This window comes from Scomber japonicus, chromosome 4 (genome assembly GCF_027409825.1).
Source record: "Scomber japonicus isolate fScoJap1 chromosome 4, fScoJap1.pri, whole genome shotgun sequence".
Lineage (NCBI taxonomy): Eukaryota > Metazoa > Chordata > Actinopteri > Scombriformes > Scombridae > Scomber > Scomber japonicus.
Genome location: NC_070581.1, coordinates 17,923,731 through 17,942,437, shown reverse-complemented (window position 1 = coordinate 17,942,437; position 18,707 = coordinate 17,923,731). Strand labels below are relative to the sequence as shown.

The 18,707-nt window shown below is 45.2% G+C and overlaps 1 protein-coding gene across 1 annotated transcript; it reads right to left on the bottom strand.

Moving 5' to 3' along the window:
• Positions 1–457: 457 nt before the first annotated feature.
• On the bottom strand, positions 458–17,937 carry rarga (retinoic acid receptor gamma a). The gene is made up of 8 exons (XM_053317643.1): positions 17,516–17,937; positions 4,522–4,670; positions 3,994–4,135; positions 2,756–2,919; positions 2,187–2,363; positions 1,656–1,860; positions 1,216–1,374; positions 458–999 (listed from the first exon to the last, which is right to left on the bottom strand). The coding sequence occupies exons 1-8, from the start codon at positions 17,658–17,660 to the stop codon at positions 635–637; spliced, it is 1,506 nt and encodes a 501-aa protein (XP_053173618.1). The 5' UTR covers positions 17,661–17,937; the 3' UTR covers positions 458–634.
• Positions 17,938–18,707: the final 770 nt, after the last annotated feature.

Genomic DNA, 18,707 nt, shown 5'->3' with positions numbered 1-18,707 from the left:
AAGACAAAAATATAATGGTATATAGATATGTATGGACTTATTCATAAATTGAAAAAAAAGAAAAGAAAAGCTGAAAACAATATTCAAAAGCAATAACCACAAAAACAAAGATTAGCATACTTGATTTGGTTTTGCCCTGTACTCTTGTTTTCTTTTGAGAAATGTGCTTGTTGTAATCCATCAGAATCAACTGCTCAGTTCTGGTGTCTGGTTTGGCCGTTCCCCTATTCAGATATAAACAACAATAGTGGAAAAAGCTTTCTCAAGTCGCCTTAACTTCCCTCTTGGTGATGCCAGGAGTTCATATGGTTTCCTGTCATCTCTCCTTTACTTTATCTTTCTGTAGTTCACTTGTCATGGACCATGTGGCCTGAGTTAGAAGTGTCTGTACACATAAGGCTCTGCTGTGCTCCACTGTGGAAGACACAATCATGTGCAGTAAGGAGAGAGAGAGAGGGGGGGGGGGGGTTAAAGAATGGGAAGGCCAGCATTTTTCTTGAGGTGGAAGAGAGAGTGAAGTTGTGTCATATGTCTGTGTGTGTGTGTGTGTGTGTGAAGTTGTGTGTGTGTGTGTGTGTGTGTGTGTGTGAAGTTGTGTGTATGCATGAATCAGTGTATGTTAGAAATTCTCTGTTCACTGTGCCCTCCCGACAAGGCCTTTTCTCGGGCCATCTATGGCATCGAGAACCCCCCAGGACTCCCCATCACTGTCCGAGCCCCTGTCTCGCTCTTCATCCCCCACATCATCATCGTCGTCCTCGTCCTCTTCCTCCGGCGATGGCTCACTGCCGTTCTCTGTGGCCCAGCTATCATCCTCATCCTCAGCCTCCTGCTTCAGGACAAGGGCTGGCGGTGGAGGTGGTGGTGGTGGTGGAGGCGGTGGGCTGTCATTGGACTCTGGCTGGTCTTCAAAGGCCTCTGGATTCTCAAGCATTTCCCTGATCAAAGGAGGCATTGGCCCTGGGATCTCCATCTTCAGAGTGATGGCTCTCTCCGCGCCTAGACAGAGAAAATATTGTGATGGTAGATAATTAGTCATCATGATTTTTTAAAGAATGCTTTACTGCTACATAAGGAACGCAAATAAAACAGCTAGTGAGGCTTCATTGTCTAACTTAAGTGTTTGTTTGTTTGTGTGTTACAAATTGGTTATGACTCAGATCTTTTTTTCAAAATCAGAATTTGCTCTCAGAACTACTCAAAGTTCATACTGACCCTTGGTGCTGATGCCCCTGAGGTCGGTGATCTTCATGAGCATGCGGGGGAACATGTGGGGTTTGTTGGGGCGGCGGCGGCGGGCGTAGATCTTTAAAGCCTCGAGTAGAGGCTCCTGCAGCTTATCTACTTTCTGGGGCTCCTCGAGATCCATGCGGTCTGATGAGAAATGCAGAAAGCACGCAATAATCTCAGTAATTTACAAGAATTATTAATTTTCTGTTGATAAACAAATAAATAAAAATGATTAAATGTAGCATGCTTATCTAATCTTTGAGATTATTTTATACAATTACAATAACCATTTTTATACATATAACAACAAATTTTATTTATCACAAATCCACTATTACTCATCCACTCAAAGCAGATATAACTACTGAAACCCAGATTTACTAAAGCCGCTTCCTCTTTTCAACTGACAATGTCAGCTGCAGTACCTCCACAGATGAGGCAGATGGCACTGAGGAGGCCGGTTTCTGTGTCGTCCATCTCTAAGGGTAGAAGTTGGCCAGCAAAGGCAAAAACCAGGTCTGTGAGGGGACCGAAACCAGCATTGTGCATCTGAGTCCGGTTCAGAGTCAGTCCATCTGAGAAGGTCATAGTGTCCTGTTCTGGAGTGTAGCGTGTGCAGATCCGCAGCATCTGTTTGAGCAAAGGAGGGTGGAAAACTTTGTAAGCACTGAGCTAAATATAATTTTTAAATGTTAAATATTCAAAGATATATAAAAAAGGTTCTCTACAGCAGAAAAAATATCTGCAATTACAATACAGCAGTGTCTTGCTACTTGTGTGTAACTATTTCCATACCTAACATACTGAAGAATAGGCTCAATATAATTTGGGTAAACCTTCTTGCACTACCACCTTTTACCACCAGATGCCAGTATTTCATCATTTGAGACTGAACTGTTTTTATCATGCAGTAATGTATTTGTAAAAAGGGAACCACAAAGATGGTGATCCCTTACCAGTATGTCCAGGCAGGCTGACTTAAGTAGAGTGATCTGGTCAGCAATGGTGAGGGTGGTAAAACCCGGCAGCCGCTTGGCGAATTCCACAATCTTGATGATGCATTTGGTGGAGAGCTCACTGAACTTGTCCCATAGACCCAGATCCAGCTGAACACGGTGGTCTGAGCTGGAGTTCTGAACACACACAAAAACATACGCAGATCAGCATATTGTAACAGAGGATGGTGTGCAACCCTGTTTGCATCAGGGGCGAGTGCATCCTGTCCGAGCCTCACAACACATTTACATTTTGCATTAATCAAGAAAAAAAAACCCATTTACATGTAACATCAATCATGCAGGGGCCACACAGATGGCTTAATGGGGAACTGAATTAGTTATGCTACCACTATGTTGGGAAAGCTACGGTGAATTTACATCTCTGCATGCAATTTGGAAACTCTCAGTGACGGCATAGCTTCATTGTTGCCACACACAGTAGAACTGAACAGAGTGTTAAGTGAGTGAGTGTGTGTGTGTGTGTGTGTGTGTGTGTGTGTGTGTGTGTGTGTGTGGGTGAGACTTACGGTGGTGTATTTGCCCAGTTGGCACAATGACGGGAAGGTTTCTTGGTGAGCTTTGCTGACTTTATTGACCAGTTCTTCTAGCTCTCCACTTAGCTCATAGCTCTCTGGAAGCACCACCTCCTCCTTCACATCTTTCTTCTTCTTGTTTCTGTCATTACGCACCGCTATGTAAAAAAAACAAAAAAGTTAATTAGAAGAAAGTTTTAACATTACTTTTCACAAACTTTCCCGTGTACAGTTTCAGGGATCAACCACAGGATGTCCTTCACTATCTATGATCACATGTAAAAACATCCACCGCACTCATGCTCTGTATCTTTTATCACTGTCAAGGACATTGTGCTTGCTAGTGGAAACCAGAACTCAGCTGCAACTGAGGTTGCTCTTAACAGTATTAACATATTTCCTTTAGCACAGCACAGACACTGGCTATCTCTTTCTTATCACCCGCTCTCTTCCTTGTCCATCTCTCTATCCACTTGACCGGTGCACATAAGCCAGTCCTCTACTCTCTCGCTCTCTGCCTCCTCTCCCTCCTCCTCCCATACTTTCCTTCCTCTCAGGATATCCAGTAATAGCAGAGGCACAATGTGATCCCGGTCTTAACACACATCCCACACAAACATTACACCCACATACATGTCCCATGGGCTGTGTGAAGGGCAAGGAACTGCTGCTTACACACACAGAAGGTTAAATTAAATAGGGCACAAAACTGGGTCTTTGATTCTGCAAACAGCATGAATCCTGCCAACATTATCTTTGTCAAAACTCAGAATCTTGTTTTCTGCTCTGTTGTCTCTATGAATGAAAGCAGTGTCTGAGCTGGCCAGAGGGGTGAGGTTTTGTGGTGAAACAGGAAGTCAGAATCGTTTCGTAAAGCGATTAGTCATATGATTGGTACAGTGCTCAGCCTCGCCCTGATCACCACCCCTGGTAGGCTCATCATCTGCTTCTTTCTCTCTGCTGAATAGTTTCCCAGAGTGTGTAGGTGAGCATTAAAAGATTAATAAGTTCACATCGTGTGAATCAGGTCAGATTTTTCTTTTGCTAACAAAGAAATCTGATCTCAGTCAAGTAGAATTTAAAAATAAAAAGATATGCAAAGGTAAAATCCACTGCCTTATGTGTGTGTGTGTGTCCACACATGTTCTTGGGTGTGTACATATATGAGTGAATATCCATGTTTTGGAAGTAGTTCAGTCTGTGTCTTGGGACATCAGTCCTGGAGGACTCACCTTCCTTGGACATGCCGACCTCAAAGCACTTCTGCAGCCTGCAGTACTGGCAGCGGTTGCGTGTGACCTTGTTAATTTGACAGTTCTTGTCTCTGTGGCAGGTGTACACCATGTTCTTCTGGATACTGCGGCGGAAGAAACCCTGGAGCATTAGGAAGCAAGAGACAAAAGGGGAGAGGGCAAAAGTGAGAGAGATTATGTATTATAGTCAAGTCATCAATTCCAGGATTGTTTCTCTTTCATTCTGACTCTTCTTTTAGCTCTTTTCAGCTTTCACTGTTTTCTAAATCTTTGCATTGTGATAATTGGGCCTTTTCACTTTCTCATTCTTTCTTCTTGATGATTCTTTTTTTACACTGACCAATATTACAAAAGCTAAAGTAGTGAATTATCAAAACTTTCCTTCTTAAGAGGATGCAAAGGCATGTAACTAATTATTTTAGCAACCCAGCTTTTTTCTAAATGTATGTGATAAATTCAGACGAAGCAGAGCTCAGCTCATGCTAAGCTGCAGCAGGTTCTTCTCACCTTGCAGCCCTCACAGGAGCTGACCCCATAGTGGTACCCTGAGGACTTGTCCTGGCACACAAAGCAGGGCTTGTAGACCCGAGGTGGTGGAGGTGGAGATGGAGAACTGGGTACCATCTCCTCTGAGCTGGTGCTCTGGGTCTCCACCGCTATGGACAAAAAAAAAAGACATGAGCACATGATTTGTCACAAATAACAAATTGTTTTCCTACGGCTATTGTGCAGTCTGAAATGTCACATATGCACTTGTCAATACATCACAGATGTGGGGAGTCAGAGCATGTCTAAAGCATCCAAACATGATATGACAACTGACAGCATTTCCCTTTTCTTTTCAGATTGATTAGTTTTGATTTGTGATGCCAGCAAGATATGCTGAGAAACAATTATCTTCAAACGTAATGCCTAGAAGTGGATTGAAATACATTATCACATGTTCTTTTTTAGCTTGTCTCTCTGTGAGAAAAGATTGAAAAGACTAGAGAGTATAATTGACAGAGAGAGGAATAGAATATGAACTACAGGCAACAGTTTCTATCTCCAGGTATAGATTACAACCCTGAGGGGCAGCACTCAGGGGCATATTTGGGGAGATTATTTTTTTGTGTAAACACAGAGAAACAGTGGAAGGACTGTCTGACAGCCAAGACAAAACTGTTTTTTACAGCATGTAAGCAAGAGTGCAACTGATTGACAGATTCTCCGATTAGGCCAGGTAACAGAGCGAGCTGTTTTAGCTAGGAGTCAGAGCTGGCTCATCGTCATTCCACAGACTGACAATAGCACACAATGACATCTAGCGCGCAGACAGCAGAAACATGCCAAACCCACATGCGTGCAAACCTGCTGCAAAGTCTACTTCTCAAACTGGAATATGAATATGACGTCAGCACTACCTTGAGTCACATACTTGCTACGCTACATTAAACTTCACTATACTCCAAAGTTGAACCCTTATAAGCTCCTTGAATGTCCGAGTGTGTAGCTTATGGATTCCATACTTCCCAAGAGAAACATAAGCCGCTGCACACACGTACGACCAGGCCCGCGTCACACATGCTAGCCTGCACAAACTCACAGACACACATGTTGACTCCCCCTTATTCAACAGCACTTCTTTCAACTTTCACCCTTGGTCACCCCTCAAACTTCAACCCCCCAACTCTGCATCCCACCACCTCCTGACACACAAACCCTATTTTTCTCTTGTTTCCTGGCCCTAAATTCCTCAGTGCAGCCCTGCCAGGTTTTAATAGAGGCCTATGCTCGTAAGGCGGCCTATAAAGGCGGTCCCATGGCTGGACTGGAGGCCCCAGCCCGGCTGGCCTACACTTTATTGGGACTCGGTCACCTTGGGCAGCTATTCACACCACCAGCTGTAGCTCCCAGCCCGTAAAAAAAGCCAATCATAAAATAAAAAACAGGGAGGCTCTAAAATTCTAACTTTTACTGCCCCCACCCCCCCACCCCCAGCCCAGCACCTTCAATGGAAAGCACAGAGCGCTAGCCTAAACTTAACCTACAACCCCCCCCTCTTCCCCTCTCTCACACCCAAGGCTGAGGCAAAAACCACCAGCTTGGCTTTTTACAAGAGAGGGGAGACTTCAAAAAGAAGAAAAAAAGGGGGCATAAAAAGAGGAATTTGATAAAAAACAGAGAAAGGGGCAGAGGAGGAAAGGGGGAGGAGAGGACACAGTTGCTCCTGAGGGCAAGTCTTGTTCAAGACCAAGCTGACCATTACTACCACTTCTGCTACAGCTACTGTGATTGGCCAGCTACTACCTCATTAATAGTAACAGAAATATGTCAGACATTTTTCATTTGTTGCCTGCTGCTCAAACATCTGTTTTTCATATGTATTTTTATATTTGACTATTTGCAATCTGCATTCAAATTCCTCCTTTGAAAGCCTTACTTTGCTGGAGGCAAAGATGTTTTCCATTAGTTTTAAGAGCAATCCCAAAGCCAAATGTGCAAATCAATCTAAAACCTGAAGTTTACGCCCGCTGAATGTTCCTACAGCAGTTCTCATATCTCCTTGGCCAGAATGTAACAAAGCAGCAGGGTCAGTGGGAGAGCAGAAACCCTCTGAACGTGCCATGAACCTCTGTGTTTATGCAATAATAACAGCAGCAAATGAGGCTCCAGACTGAGCGCTGACAACCCCTTAGAAAAGGACAAACCATATGTGGCGTCAAGTAACGAACACTGACTGACACCATCTAAATGGAGAAAGAAAGTGAGCCAAAGAGAGAAAGGCCATCCTGCAGAAAACTTAGACAGCACAGAGAGAGAAAATACATCAAGCTCCATCAACACGTTGAACCTGGTTCCTGCCAGAGAACATGACTCCTGTGCCTGCCTCCCAGACTACGCCTCATTCAGCCCGCTCCATCCGAATCCCCCACACCACTTACCCCAGGGCGCCACAGTAAGAGGGCCCATTCAGGCAGCCGCCCTGAGCCCCTTTCCCCAGTCTCCTCAACTCAGCTCATCACTGTTTAGAAAACAAAGCCCTGTGAAATGAGAGGCCCTCCTTATCAGTGCTCCGAGGCCTGGGGCACCATTTGCATGACAATCCGCCGGCCGAGGCCTGTGAGCTGATGACGGACAGATGAGATGAGAGGAGTGGGATAGGTGGGTGGCTGCTGTTGTTGGGGGAGGAGAAAAGGATAGGAGAGGCAAGAAAGAGGGATAGCTGTGTTATCAGTAGCCACTGTTGGTTTCCTGCTAAGTATCAGTTTACTCCCTAATCCCTTCTCTCAATGCTCTCTGTGCTCAAGTGGCCCAGCTGCACTGACCAGGCCTAATCCCCTGGTCACATATACACACAGTTACTATTCAATAGCTACAAACTACACACACACACAGGAGGATAATATTCACAAGCTACAAACTAGCAAACATGCAAAACAATCTGTCCGCCTCGACATAACACGAAAGTGCTTCGGCCTGAGTGGGATGTATGGTACATCATCTTCCACAACCTCATTAAGAGTGAAAAGTAAGTGCACATGACAGAAATAGCTGTTTAGCTGAAGGTGACTTCAACTAGGTCAATTACATTAAATTCTAGGTCAAGTCAACTGGGCCAATTGATGTCCCTTTAGGTTCAATAGATACAATAGGAGAGAGTAGGCATAATATAGAGAAACAAGGGACTTTCTGGCAACACTAAAGCTGCCTGTTGTTCAACCAACTGGAAAGGGGAGTATTACTAATGTATGTGAGCAGTGGCATGACTATGCAGCTTGTGTTTTGTGTTGCAACACACTCCTTTTAACTGAGCAGCATATGACATTCTGGCAGGGTAACAAGTATTCTTTCACAATAGGCCTGCACATTTTGTCTACGTGACTTGTTGGTGTGATTGAATCTTCGGTGGGACGCTGTTCCAGAAGTCTAGTCTTGGCATGTGAGAGCGAATGCACAAGCTGTTTTTGTGTGAGGACAGGGTATATGCAGTACAGTACATGACTGAGTGGCACAGACATATTTGTAGATGTTTCGCTCTGAGTCTATGTCGTTTGCGTGTCAGCAGCGTGGCCCACTCACTGTTGCCTCTATTTGATTTGCAAATGCAGGACTGTTCGAAACAGTGTGCCAGTGAGCTCCACTGTTTCCCATTAAGATATCTTCTTGCGTGTGGCACATTGTGTTCATGTTTTTTCCCCTGTTCGTGTTACTGCAAGCATGGGCATGTGGGGCCTTTGTCTCCACCTTCATTAAACAGCCTGCAAAGCTTGCGTGTTCTGTCGAATGCACTGAGCAGTAAAAGAGCGTGTGAGACTTGGAGGCAGTGTGTGAGAGAGGGGCACACAGTAGGGCTCACTATGAAAAGAAGATGGGGTACTGGGCAGACAGCAGTGGCAGAAGGGGAGCAGATTGAGAGAGGATGGTGAACAGTGGGCTGGAAGACTTGGCACACTAGGTGGGGCCATTGAGGGTTCCCCTTGGCTCTCTACCTCATGGCAGAGGCTATGGCACCACAGGGTGCACACTGAGTGACCATGAGCAAATCGACAGGTTTCCATGAAGAACTGCGCTTCATAAAAGAGGAAAAGAAAGTACCACACCCTTGTCAGTGGTGCCAGCCTCTCTGTTTCTCTGCCCACCACTTCCTGCCATCCCTCTGAGGCTTCTGCTACAAGGTCCCACACAACAGGCTTGTTTCCTTCCTCTTTTCAGTACCACTTTTTCCGGAGGATCTCCGTCACTGCTTTTGTAGCCACTTCTCTGTATCTCTTACTACACCTTCTTACATTTGCTCTCATTTCCCACAGGTCGAATAATTCTGCTGCTCTGTTCAAGCTCTGTTGCACACAGTTGAGTCACCTGCAAGCTTTCAAGTGGGAGGTCTATCACGTCTCTATTGTGTGAGTTACACAAGCAGACAATGTAACCTGCCTACAATTGAGAAAGAAGTAGTTTATACGGTGGTGAGGTCAAAAGCTGGGAGGAGGGAGGGAGGAATGTGTGTGTGTGTGTGTGTTGACATGAAGGGGGATGCTTTCATTAAAGGTGCTGAGCAGCAACGCCTTTCAACAGCTGTCAGAAAGCTCATTACCTGGGCTCCCACAGACACACGCACATTAACTCAGACACCCGTAAAGAAGCAGCGCTAAGCTGTCTTTTGAAACAAGGTCTATGATAAAACTCAGCTGCTGACCAGGAGATGGCTCAGGTTTGAGAAGTGAAAACACACCAAGCTGGCCAGGAGTAGTGAGAAGCCAGACATTAACTAACACACACACACACACACACACACACACACACACACACACACACACACACACACATACCCCTTCAGGAATTTACACCCTTCTGTCAAAATCAGCAGAAAGTCATGAAACACAAAGAGAGATGGACACGTGTGAATGCACATGATGCACACATATGATCTGAGACCAGATGTATGTATAGTATACCGTTTTTGCATGTGGTCATGGGTGCCATGGCGGCTAATGACAAAACTCTGGACTTTTAAGAATGACACAATGTGACATGGCACACAAACTCCTGCCAACACACACACTTCACACTTCTTTATCTACAGCTCCCCCAAAGAAAGCGCACAAGCAGAGCAGAGCAGAGCAGGAAAGGCAGCAGGTGGGATAAGCCTGTATCCTCAGGGCACATTTTAAAAAGTGGAATTACCCTTGCAGTCTGCTGGTGCTCTCAAAACACCCTTTCTTCTTTACAGCACCTCATAAAGGGCCTTTTGATATTTTCTTGATGGAGTCAGCCAAGCCAACATTTGGCAGCAAGCACCCCCCTTTTCCTGCACCACACAACCCTGTCAAGAAACACACAAGTGGGCTTCAAACAGACAAACCTGCCCACCAAGTCGCCTGTCCCCTATGAACCCAGCAAAAAAAAAAAAAAAAACTTTCCTTCCAGTGTCCTTGTATTAAATCTGAGGAAGGAGGTATTAAAAAGAGCGGGAAACATAATTGCAATGAAATAATTTTAGTCAGTGGCCTTTTATGGTTAGCACAGGAAGAAGCAGACAGTCAAGTGCAGATCTGTGGAAAAAATGTGGGCCCTCATCCCTGTGGTGAGCTCCAGCTGACTCTTCATCTGCCCACCAGAAGACATAGAAGAACACAGCTCTCCTCCTGTGACTGGAGAGTGAACCCAAACCTGGCAATTCGGTGCAGGCCTGGACCATTGATCATGTCAAGAAGACAGGACAACTCACGAGCAGGCGAGGAAGCAGACAGCGGGTGGAGGCAGGCAGGCAGACAGGCGAGGTGAGGAAAGAAGAGAGGAGAGGAGAGTCATCGAGGGAAACCCTGAGTCTTTGATCCTCTGGTTGTTTCTCGTCCTCCCAGACTTCCTCTCACCATCTGTAGCCCTGGCTCTCACCTGTCTGTCTCTGGCAAGGCCACTCGCACTCATTCAATTGCTATTGCTTCCTCTCCACAACAATAGAAACCTACAAAAGTAGAAGTAGCCCAGCCGTGGCTGCAGCCTTGCTCTGTCAGAGGAAGTGAGGGGAAAGGAGGATAACGTAAACAACAACAGTAGTATTCACCCCTGCTCATTGGGGAAGCACCACAGACCAAAGTGTGCAAACGCAAACCTCTTATTGGAAGGAACTAACACACCCACTAGTAGTAGTACACAGTTCATTCTCACTCAACATGTAAATGTACCCAGACGTGTACACATGCTTTTTTTTACTAGGCCTTACAGCAAACTGCTTTACAAAATCATGTAAGGACACAGCCATCTATTTAATGTCTCTTCTGATTTTACAGAGTCCTCTATCTATTCACTTGAAAGCAGCACTTTGAGTAATACAAAAGCAAAGACTGAAACTGTGATGGAGCAGCCCAAAAAATATGTGTGACCTGAATATAGTGTGAGTGATTTGTGGTCCAGGTATGTGCTGATTTTTGAAACATTTCAGCACTGGCATAAACTCCCCTTAAACTGGCACATACATTTTAGTCATATCAGATAAAAAAAACGGTGAGAAACTTTTGCTTTGAGTGGCTCAGTGGAGCAATGATGCATATAAGAGTTTTTCAGTTTTGCTTGGCAACCAACCGCCAACATGTTGCCCAACTGTGTGTCTGGGCGGAGGCTGTCACACTACTGACAAGATATTCAGATTGGGGCCCTACAGTGATTCATTTCCTTCTCTATCTGCCTCTCGATGTATTGGAAGTTCCATGTCACAATAATATGGGGTAATAACACAGCATTTTGACTATTACCATTCAGAAATTCCAAAAACAGAAAAAGTATGAGAAGTAAGTAAGTGTCAGAAAAATGTAAGCAATGCCCATTCAGTCAGTTGCTATAATAGCAGTGCACCCTGAACTCATTCAGCATTCTTGAACAAAGCATAAATCATCCCAAGCAACCCCTCTCTCCTTTGCTGGATCGCTTCCTGTCTAACTGGCTGCCTGTCTGGCTGGCTGGTTTTCTCTCTGTGTTTTCTGGCAAATGTACTTGAACAGTGGAGCAGGAGCTGATAAATCCAGATCCACTGATAGAATGACTATGGTCGGCTCTCATCCAATCACAGGTCATGCTACAGTGAAGACATGGACATATTCTCTGCTAGTTTGTAGCCAGTGAAGAGCATGTGTTTGATTTCGTGTGTCCATGCATGCCTGCTCGTGAGTATGTGTCATGTGTGTAAGTGAGAATGCACTTTTTGTGCCAGAGTCAAAGCAGGACATGACAGTGCTGGGGCCCACTGAAACAGCGAGTGTGTTTACATGCACTTCAGTAACCTGGTTATTGCTGTCTTTGTGCGGTAACCTGATTTCTCTGTGAGAAACAGATTAAGAAAAAGCCAATTTAGACAGCTACATTGCTACTGGAGAAACCTGATTTCTTAGCCATGTAAACACTCAAACCAGGTTTATAAGTGTGATTTTATGTCCACATGTGCATGAAAAAGAATCAAGACTAAAAGTATCACTGTGAAAGCAGTGCACGTGGGATGAAAGGGAAGATTATTTCTGCAGTGGTGCATCCAAAATAAATAAATCCACAGAATAAGACTGAAACTGAAATCAAAATAATTAAGTTCCTACAGCTGTGCAGTAGACTATTTGTACAATTCAAACACATACACACAGTAAGGAAGAACTGTGGAGACACATATGATTACTGACCATCTGTATGTAAAGTTTTCAAGATGAGAACACATTACTGCCTTATCCTGATTTCTCCCAATATCCTGTTTCGTGTGAAAAACACTTAAAAACATCTGCACACACACCCACACACACCCATACATCCTTCATTAACATTCATATTAACCCAGTAAAAAGTCCCAAACTGTAAGCTAAGCACACAGTTACAGGCATGCCAGGTTTCACCTGTTCTCCCTCAAGTGATCACACAGGCAAAATATACACAAAGACGCACACACATTGAAATGCATATGCACAAACAAATGAACTAATGCAAGAATATACAAATTAACTCATGCACCGTTTCCACAAAAGTGGTCAAGGCAGTTGCACATACGCACATTGGCAGAATTTGACTAATGTCAAAGTGAAAACAACGCCAGCGGGCCTCCCTCCTTTCCCCCCGAATCCCTCCCTCTACCAACATCTCCTCCATCACTCTCCACCCCTGAGCCCAGATAATAGCTGTACTACACCAGCCGCCCACCACTCCCTGCCAAACACTGTCGGCTGCGTAAACACAGCCCATTCACACATACACAGAGGGAGGACAGTCGGGCTCGTCTGGGTTTCTAGTCCCGGCCTGGCCGTCTAAGCGCTCTGCTTCTCATAACAGTGAGCCCCCCTAGCAACGCTCGAGCCAAGCCGTCAGTCAATAACACGTTGGTAACAGAACTGCTTTCTTCACACTCTGCTCACACATGGCTCCGAGCTACACATACTCCTATATACACTATACATAAACATACATGCACAGCAGTACTGTACATTGCATGCTCACCATTGAAATATACTCTCACAAGCACAGCATGCGAACACACATACACACATACACACATACACACAAAGACTGCCAATTGCCCACGCCTATGAACAAGGGAAAATGTGCCTGGCAGGCAAAGAGCTGTTCTCAGTAAACAACTACAATAGCAGCAGCCAGACATGGGTGTTAGGGTGGGCAGCCACAATACCTCTGTGACCAGCAAACTATTGTGAAAGAAATTACGAAAGTCCACATTTTATACTGTGCTGATACACAGGAGCAAACAGTTGGCTCAGTTGCCTCATAACAGCCTGTTCTATCATGTTGTGCTCCACAATTTTTCAGCTAAACAGGATTCCTCTTAATGTTTCAGGGGGTAAGCACTCTTGTGAAATACTGCTTAAGGGTTTCACTAAGAAAAGCCGGAAAGAGACAAACAGCCAGTCTGAGGTGACAGATTCAGCCTCCACATGGTGGCTGATGAGTTTTATTTACAGTGGTGTGACTGACGCTGCTTAGGGGCTATAAACTGCTATTAGAGCGGAGCTGGATTCCAACACGGGCTTGTGGAATCCAGCCTGGCACATTGTCTGTCTCTGGATTTGACACAGCAGTCTGGGTGCCCAACGCTGGCCAAACGGACACATAAACACTACATACATAGACATATAGGAGTTCACATACAGACTCCACACACGCAAGCGCAGGTTTACAGTCTCATATTCATGCATAAGAAAACCATGCATGAAAGGGGGCTTGTGGAAAAAATTTGAAGCAACTGCAAGGATTGAATCTGTTTATTTATAGGCGGCACTGCCTATTAATGGGCTTGGCTATTACTGCCTGGCTGAGACAGATCTGTTAGCAAGGTGGTGTGATACTGCAACACAAGTAGTTCTTATACTGCAAAAGGCTTCATGCTACAGAAATGTTTTCCATGTTGTAATGTAATATGATATAGTACAGATTAAGATAATTAACTTTAATATAATATTTATGTAGAATATAATAGTTTCAGATTAAGTTTGTTTACTCTACAGTGAAAGTACAAATGTATAATGTTCTGTTTCATAGTCATGTGCATGCACTTATGGACACACAATAATGACCAGATCTGCAAAATAGAAGCTCTCTATCCACTACTTGCACACAAATGTAGGGGCTTTTTGATAAAAGCATGGACTCATAGAACAAAAAATAGGATTCAGTTTTTTTCTACATTTCACTTTGATCCTAATATTATTGGATTATTAGAAATATACTTTAAACAGTCCATTTGGTTATTTTAGCATAATTGTTTATAGAGACAAGTGACGACTTTTCCCTCAGTCATATCAATTACGACTCAGTGACCTTGGACCGACTGACTACTTAAGCCATTTAACTTCAGCACATTCATTTGACATTATCTTGAAAGGATCAACAGGGTTTATGTATATATAACAGAACTGGCAAGTCCTCATTAGAACTGCAACCATGGTACTATAAGTCTCCTTCATTCTCTCACTACACACACATGCACACACACCAACCCCCCAACCAAGATACCACAATCTATTCCGAGTCCTGCCCCCTCAGGCATTCTAATCTTTTAATTGAATCTTTTGTAATTATAATGAAATAACTGCGGACTTCCATCAGGGAGAAAATGATCGGGGCCAGAATGTGCCAGCGGTCACAGGAAGCTCTTATTTCTCTGCCACTGCTGCAGAGATTTACCCTCATTTCAATTAGCTCCTCAATTCACATTTGAACAGCACATTAAGGGAAAACAAAGAGGTGTGTGTGCCTGTGTGTGTCTGTGTGTGATTGCACACAGGGTGATGGATTACTTCAGAGATCTGTTACTTCCATGTCACCCTCTTGTATATATCACTTGTGAGGATCACGATTAATATCCGAACAGTGTTCAAAAAGATGGAGCCACGAGTGTGTTTTGGTGAGAAAAACACACTTCCCCTTCTTCTGACCCTGGAGAACCGCTAAGTGTAATTGCCTCATTCTTCTAAGCAAATGAACATTGACAGAGAGGGGGATTGGTCTGCATAGGCTCTCTCAAATGGCTTCCCTGGCAGTTGACTAATTCAGTTCTCATTGACGTATGACTAAATCAGTGTCCATTATCCTTACATGCAGGGCAGCTCAGATGTAGTACCATCTCTGTGGCATAAGGCACTTAAGAGCATTACACAAGCCAAGATGGTTGAAGGGATCTCCTTTTCAGCAAGCTGACAAGGCTGCCACACATGGTGTAGATCTGACATTGGCCAGGCTGTATCCTCTGACTAACCTCTGACATTGAGGTCTCCCACTGGTGAACAAAAAAACAGGAAAACTGACCACACACTTTTAAGTCCCCTGATTGTCCCTGGCTAACGGCCAACAGCAGTGACACTTATCACTGCAGGAGATTTACTGCCAAGACAATAGGATACACTCATTTGGTGGGAGATTTAGGAGGACAAACATTTTCTTTATTGCTTTTTCGGCAGGTTATCAAAAAATGAAGATTTCTAACGATATCCATGTTTTTATTCAACGCAGATCAAAGCTTTTGACCACAGCGATGCACAGCAAACCCACAGCAATCTATTGTTGAGTATCATCGTGCAAGGTCACTCTCTTTACAAACCCAGCGGTTATTTTGGTGTGTCAAGTGTGTGTTTGTGAGAGAGAGTGGCATTAGGAGCCAGACAGGTCCCTCTGTTGTGCAGCTGGGCTGGCCTAATGAGATATCAGACTCAAACATCAATTCATCAGCCTCATTGATGAGGACAATGAGGGGCAACTGCTTCAGTAAAGAGACACATTATGGCTCCTTGTGTGGGGATAGGCCGGCCTTGTTTACAAAGGTTATTGGGCACAGAGGGCTTGAAACAGTACACCACAGCAGCCTCCACTTTGCTCTGCTCTGCTAGACTCAGCTCCCTTACCCTCAGGGCAGCTTCTCAGGACTTTTTTCTATCTCTTTGATTTTCTGGAACAAAGACCGAAAAGAAAAATGTACTTCTGGAATCTGGAGGCCTAATTTTAAATGTGTGCATGTGTGTGAATGGGTTAAAAGGAGAGGCCATAGAGGCTTGATTGATTAAATAAACAAATCTCATCTTGTTATCATCAGGGCTCCCCTAGCTAAGCAGAGCAGGCTGGGCTGGCTGGAGTCCCCCCTGGCCTCGGCCTCCACTGACAGGGCATCTGTCTTCATTAAAGCTCAGCCAGTGTGCATGACAGCCACTGAAACGCTGGTGTCTTCACGATTAATGAAGACAGATGACCCCCCCCCCCCCCCCCCCCCCCCCTACCCCGAGAGGCAGTAAAAAGGAACAAAAAGCAGGAGAATGAACAATCAGAAAACACCAAAACAAAAAAAAAAGGATCAGAATCCAATTCAAAAAGCTCCCAAGAACCAGGGACACAGTTAAGCTGTTTATCTAACAGTCTCATCTTTTCTTGTGTTCATGATTGTTTTTTCCACTGTCATATCTGGCTTGGCTCCGTCCACACTTCTCCCACCATACCACGCATACACACCCCCACTCCTTTTCCACTCTCACACGCTCTCACAGCAGCGGTGGCCCCCTGGAAGTGTATGGAAATGGACCCCAGTTTTGTCTGTCCAGAGACAGGCCTGTTGTTAGAGTCGAAGCGTTGTCTCAAGTCAGAGGAGGAAGGAGGGAGAGGAAAAATGAGAAACTGACAAAGGAAAACAACGAAACAGAGGGGGAAAAAAAGCTGGCCAGAATATCCTCTGGCTTTCTTAAGACTCTGTATGCATTCCACATTTCTAATTTATTCCTCCATTTATCCATTAAATAATTCATCTTTTTATTAATTCATGGCTGTTTGGCTGTAGAGGAATATCATTATCCATCTAGTATCCAGAAGCGTAAACAAACCTCCGACCTAAGAGGACTGCAGCAAGCAACTCCAAACTTCTAACATCTGTAATATTAAACAGGCTACATTTTTCATTAACCTTTCATTGGAAATTCATCAGACACATAACTTCTGCTGTCAAACCCACATTGTGAATGGACTATAAACAAGAAAAGCGAATCCAAAACCTCAGGATTTCTTCTTCCTGTCACTCAACAACCCTTTTCTCTTTCTTTCATCTGTGAACACTCATGGTTTTGTTTTTAGTATACAACACCTGGCAAGGTCAAACCTCAGGTGGCTCACATTGTCACTGAAACTTGACTCCATGGCGTCCAACTCACAAGTTAAACATGGACACATACACACAGGCAAACACACACAAACATGGACACACAGTGCATATCATATCATAGCAGAGTTTCTTTCAGATGGCTGAGCAACTCAAACTGGCTGAGGGCTGTGAGGGGGGTGGGAAAGAGAGGAGAGGAGACTGTCTGTCCCAGTCCTTTCCTGTGCTACTCTCTAGCCCCTGACAGCAGCCCCCTTGGCTGAGCCCTGAGGGGTAAACAAGTCAGCAATGGGAGAGCAAGTAAGTGAGTGTGCGTGTGTATGAGTGAGAGAGAGACACAGAGACAGAGTGAGAGAGTGAGATATGATTGTGTCATACAAGAAATCCAAGCTGGATGCCACTTACACTGAACGCTGGCACTGCCTGTCCAAGCGAAGGGGTCCAGCCCAGCAAAGAAGGGGCTTGCCTTCCGCAGCATGCACGCACCACGGCTGGTGACATCATAGAGCTGACGGGGGCCCATTCCCAGAGCCTCCATACAGTCGAACATGGCACCCCCCCTCCCTCAACAAAAATCACTACAAGCCTTCAGTCCTGCCTGTGTCCTGCCCTGCTTCCACTGCTCACGTCACCCACTGACACCGTGACAACAACAAACAGCAGCAACAGCTAGCAGGACCTGCTACCTTCCCTTCCCTTCACTTATCTCTCACTGTCACTCTCCCTGCTGCCTTTTCCTGCCGATGTTGGAGTCTCCCTCGCAGCTGGAATGCAGATCTGGTTCCTGCCTGGCTGAGCTGAGCTGAGCTGAGCTGAGCTGAGCTGAGCTTAGCTGAGCTGAGCTTAGCTGAGCTGAGCGTGACTCTGACTCTCTACTCTCCCCCTGCCCTTGGATGAGCTGCTCCCTGTCTGCTGTAACAGACCTAAATAACAGCCTCTCACAGCTCTCGCTGAAACCCAGACACGGCGGAGCGAACCAACTGCCTCAGAGTGACGCTCTGAGAGGGGGTGGAGAGAGAGAGAGGGAGAATGCCAGAGAGGGAGGGATAGAGAGAGGGACCCAGAGGGAGGGGGGGGTGAAGGGAGGGTGGGAGAGTGAGGAGAGGGGGCCGGCCAGTAGAGCCTGCACTAGAGAAAGAACTCATCTAGTTAGAGGACAAAACTTTATTCCCATTCTTCTCTTACTTATTTTTTGTCCAAGATGCTTTTGTGTTTCATATTTCAGCCCCAAACGCAAACAAACACCCCCTCCTTAGTGTCCCATTCAGGTCTGGTCCCTGTCTCTGTCTTTACATCGCACCTCCCCCAATTCCCCTGCAGTACATATGAGCCCCCTCCCCTCCCTTCTCTGAGCCCCCGTCTCTAATCATAACCATATTAAAGTCCAGCCACTGGCTCGGTGTGTATGTGTGTGTGAGAAAGAGAGCCGAAGAGGGAGCGAGAGAGAGAAAGAACATTGTGCTGTGGTTGAACCCAGAAACCAGATGCCAGGGTAAATCCCTCCCTCCTGTCTGTCTGTTTGAGGGAACAGAGGATGGGCAGTTCTCTCTGTCTCTCCCTCTGGAAGTGCTTCAACAGTGATGAATGAGGGCTGCCT

Coding starts and splice junctions, on each gene's coding strand:
- rarga (XM_053317643.1), bottom strand. CDS start 17,660: ATGTTCGACTGTATGGAGGCTCTGGGAATGGGCCCCCGTCAGCTCTAT. Junction 4,136..4,521: donor GCTCCTGTGAGGGCTGCAAG/GTGAGAAGAACC, acceptor CTAATGCTCCAG/GGTTTCTTCCGCCGCAGTAT. Junction 1,000..1,215: donor CAGGGGCATCAGCACCAAGG/GTCAGTATGAAC, acceptor TTCTCTGTCTAG/GCGCGGAGAGAGCCATCACT.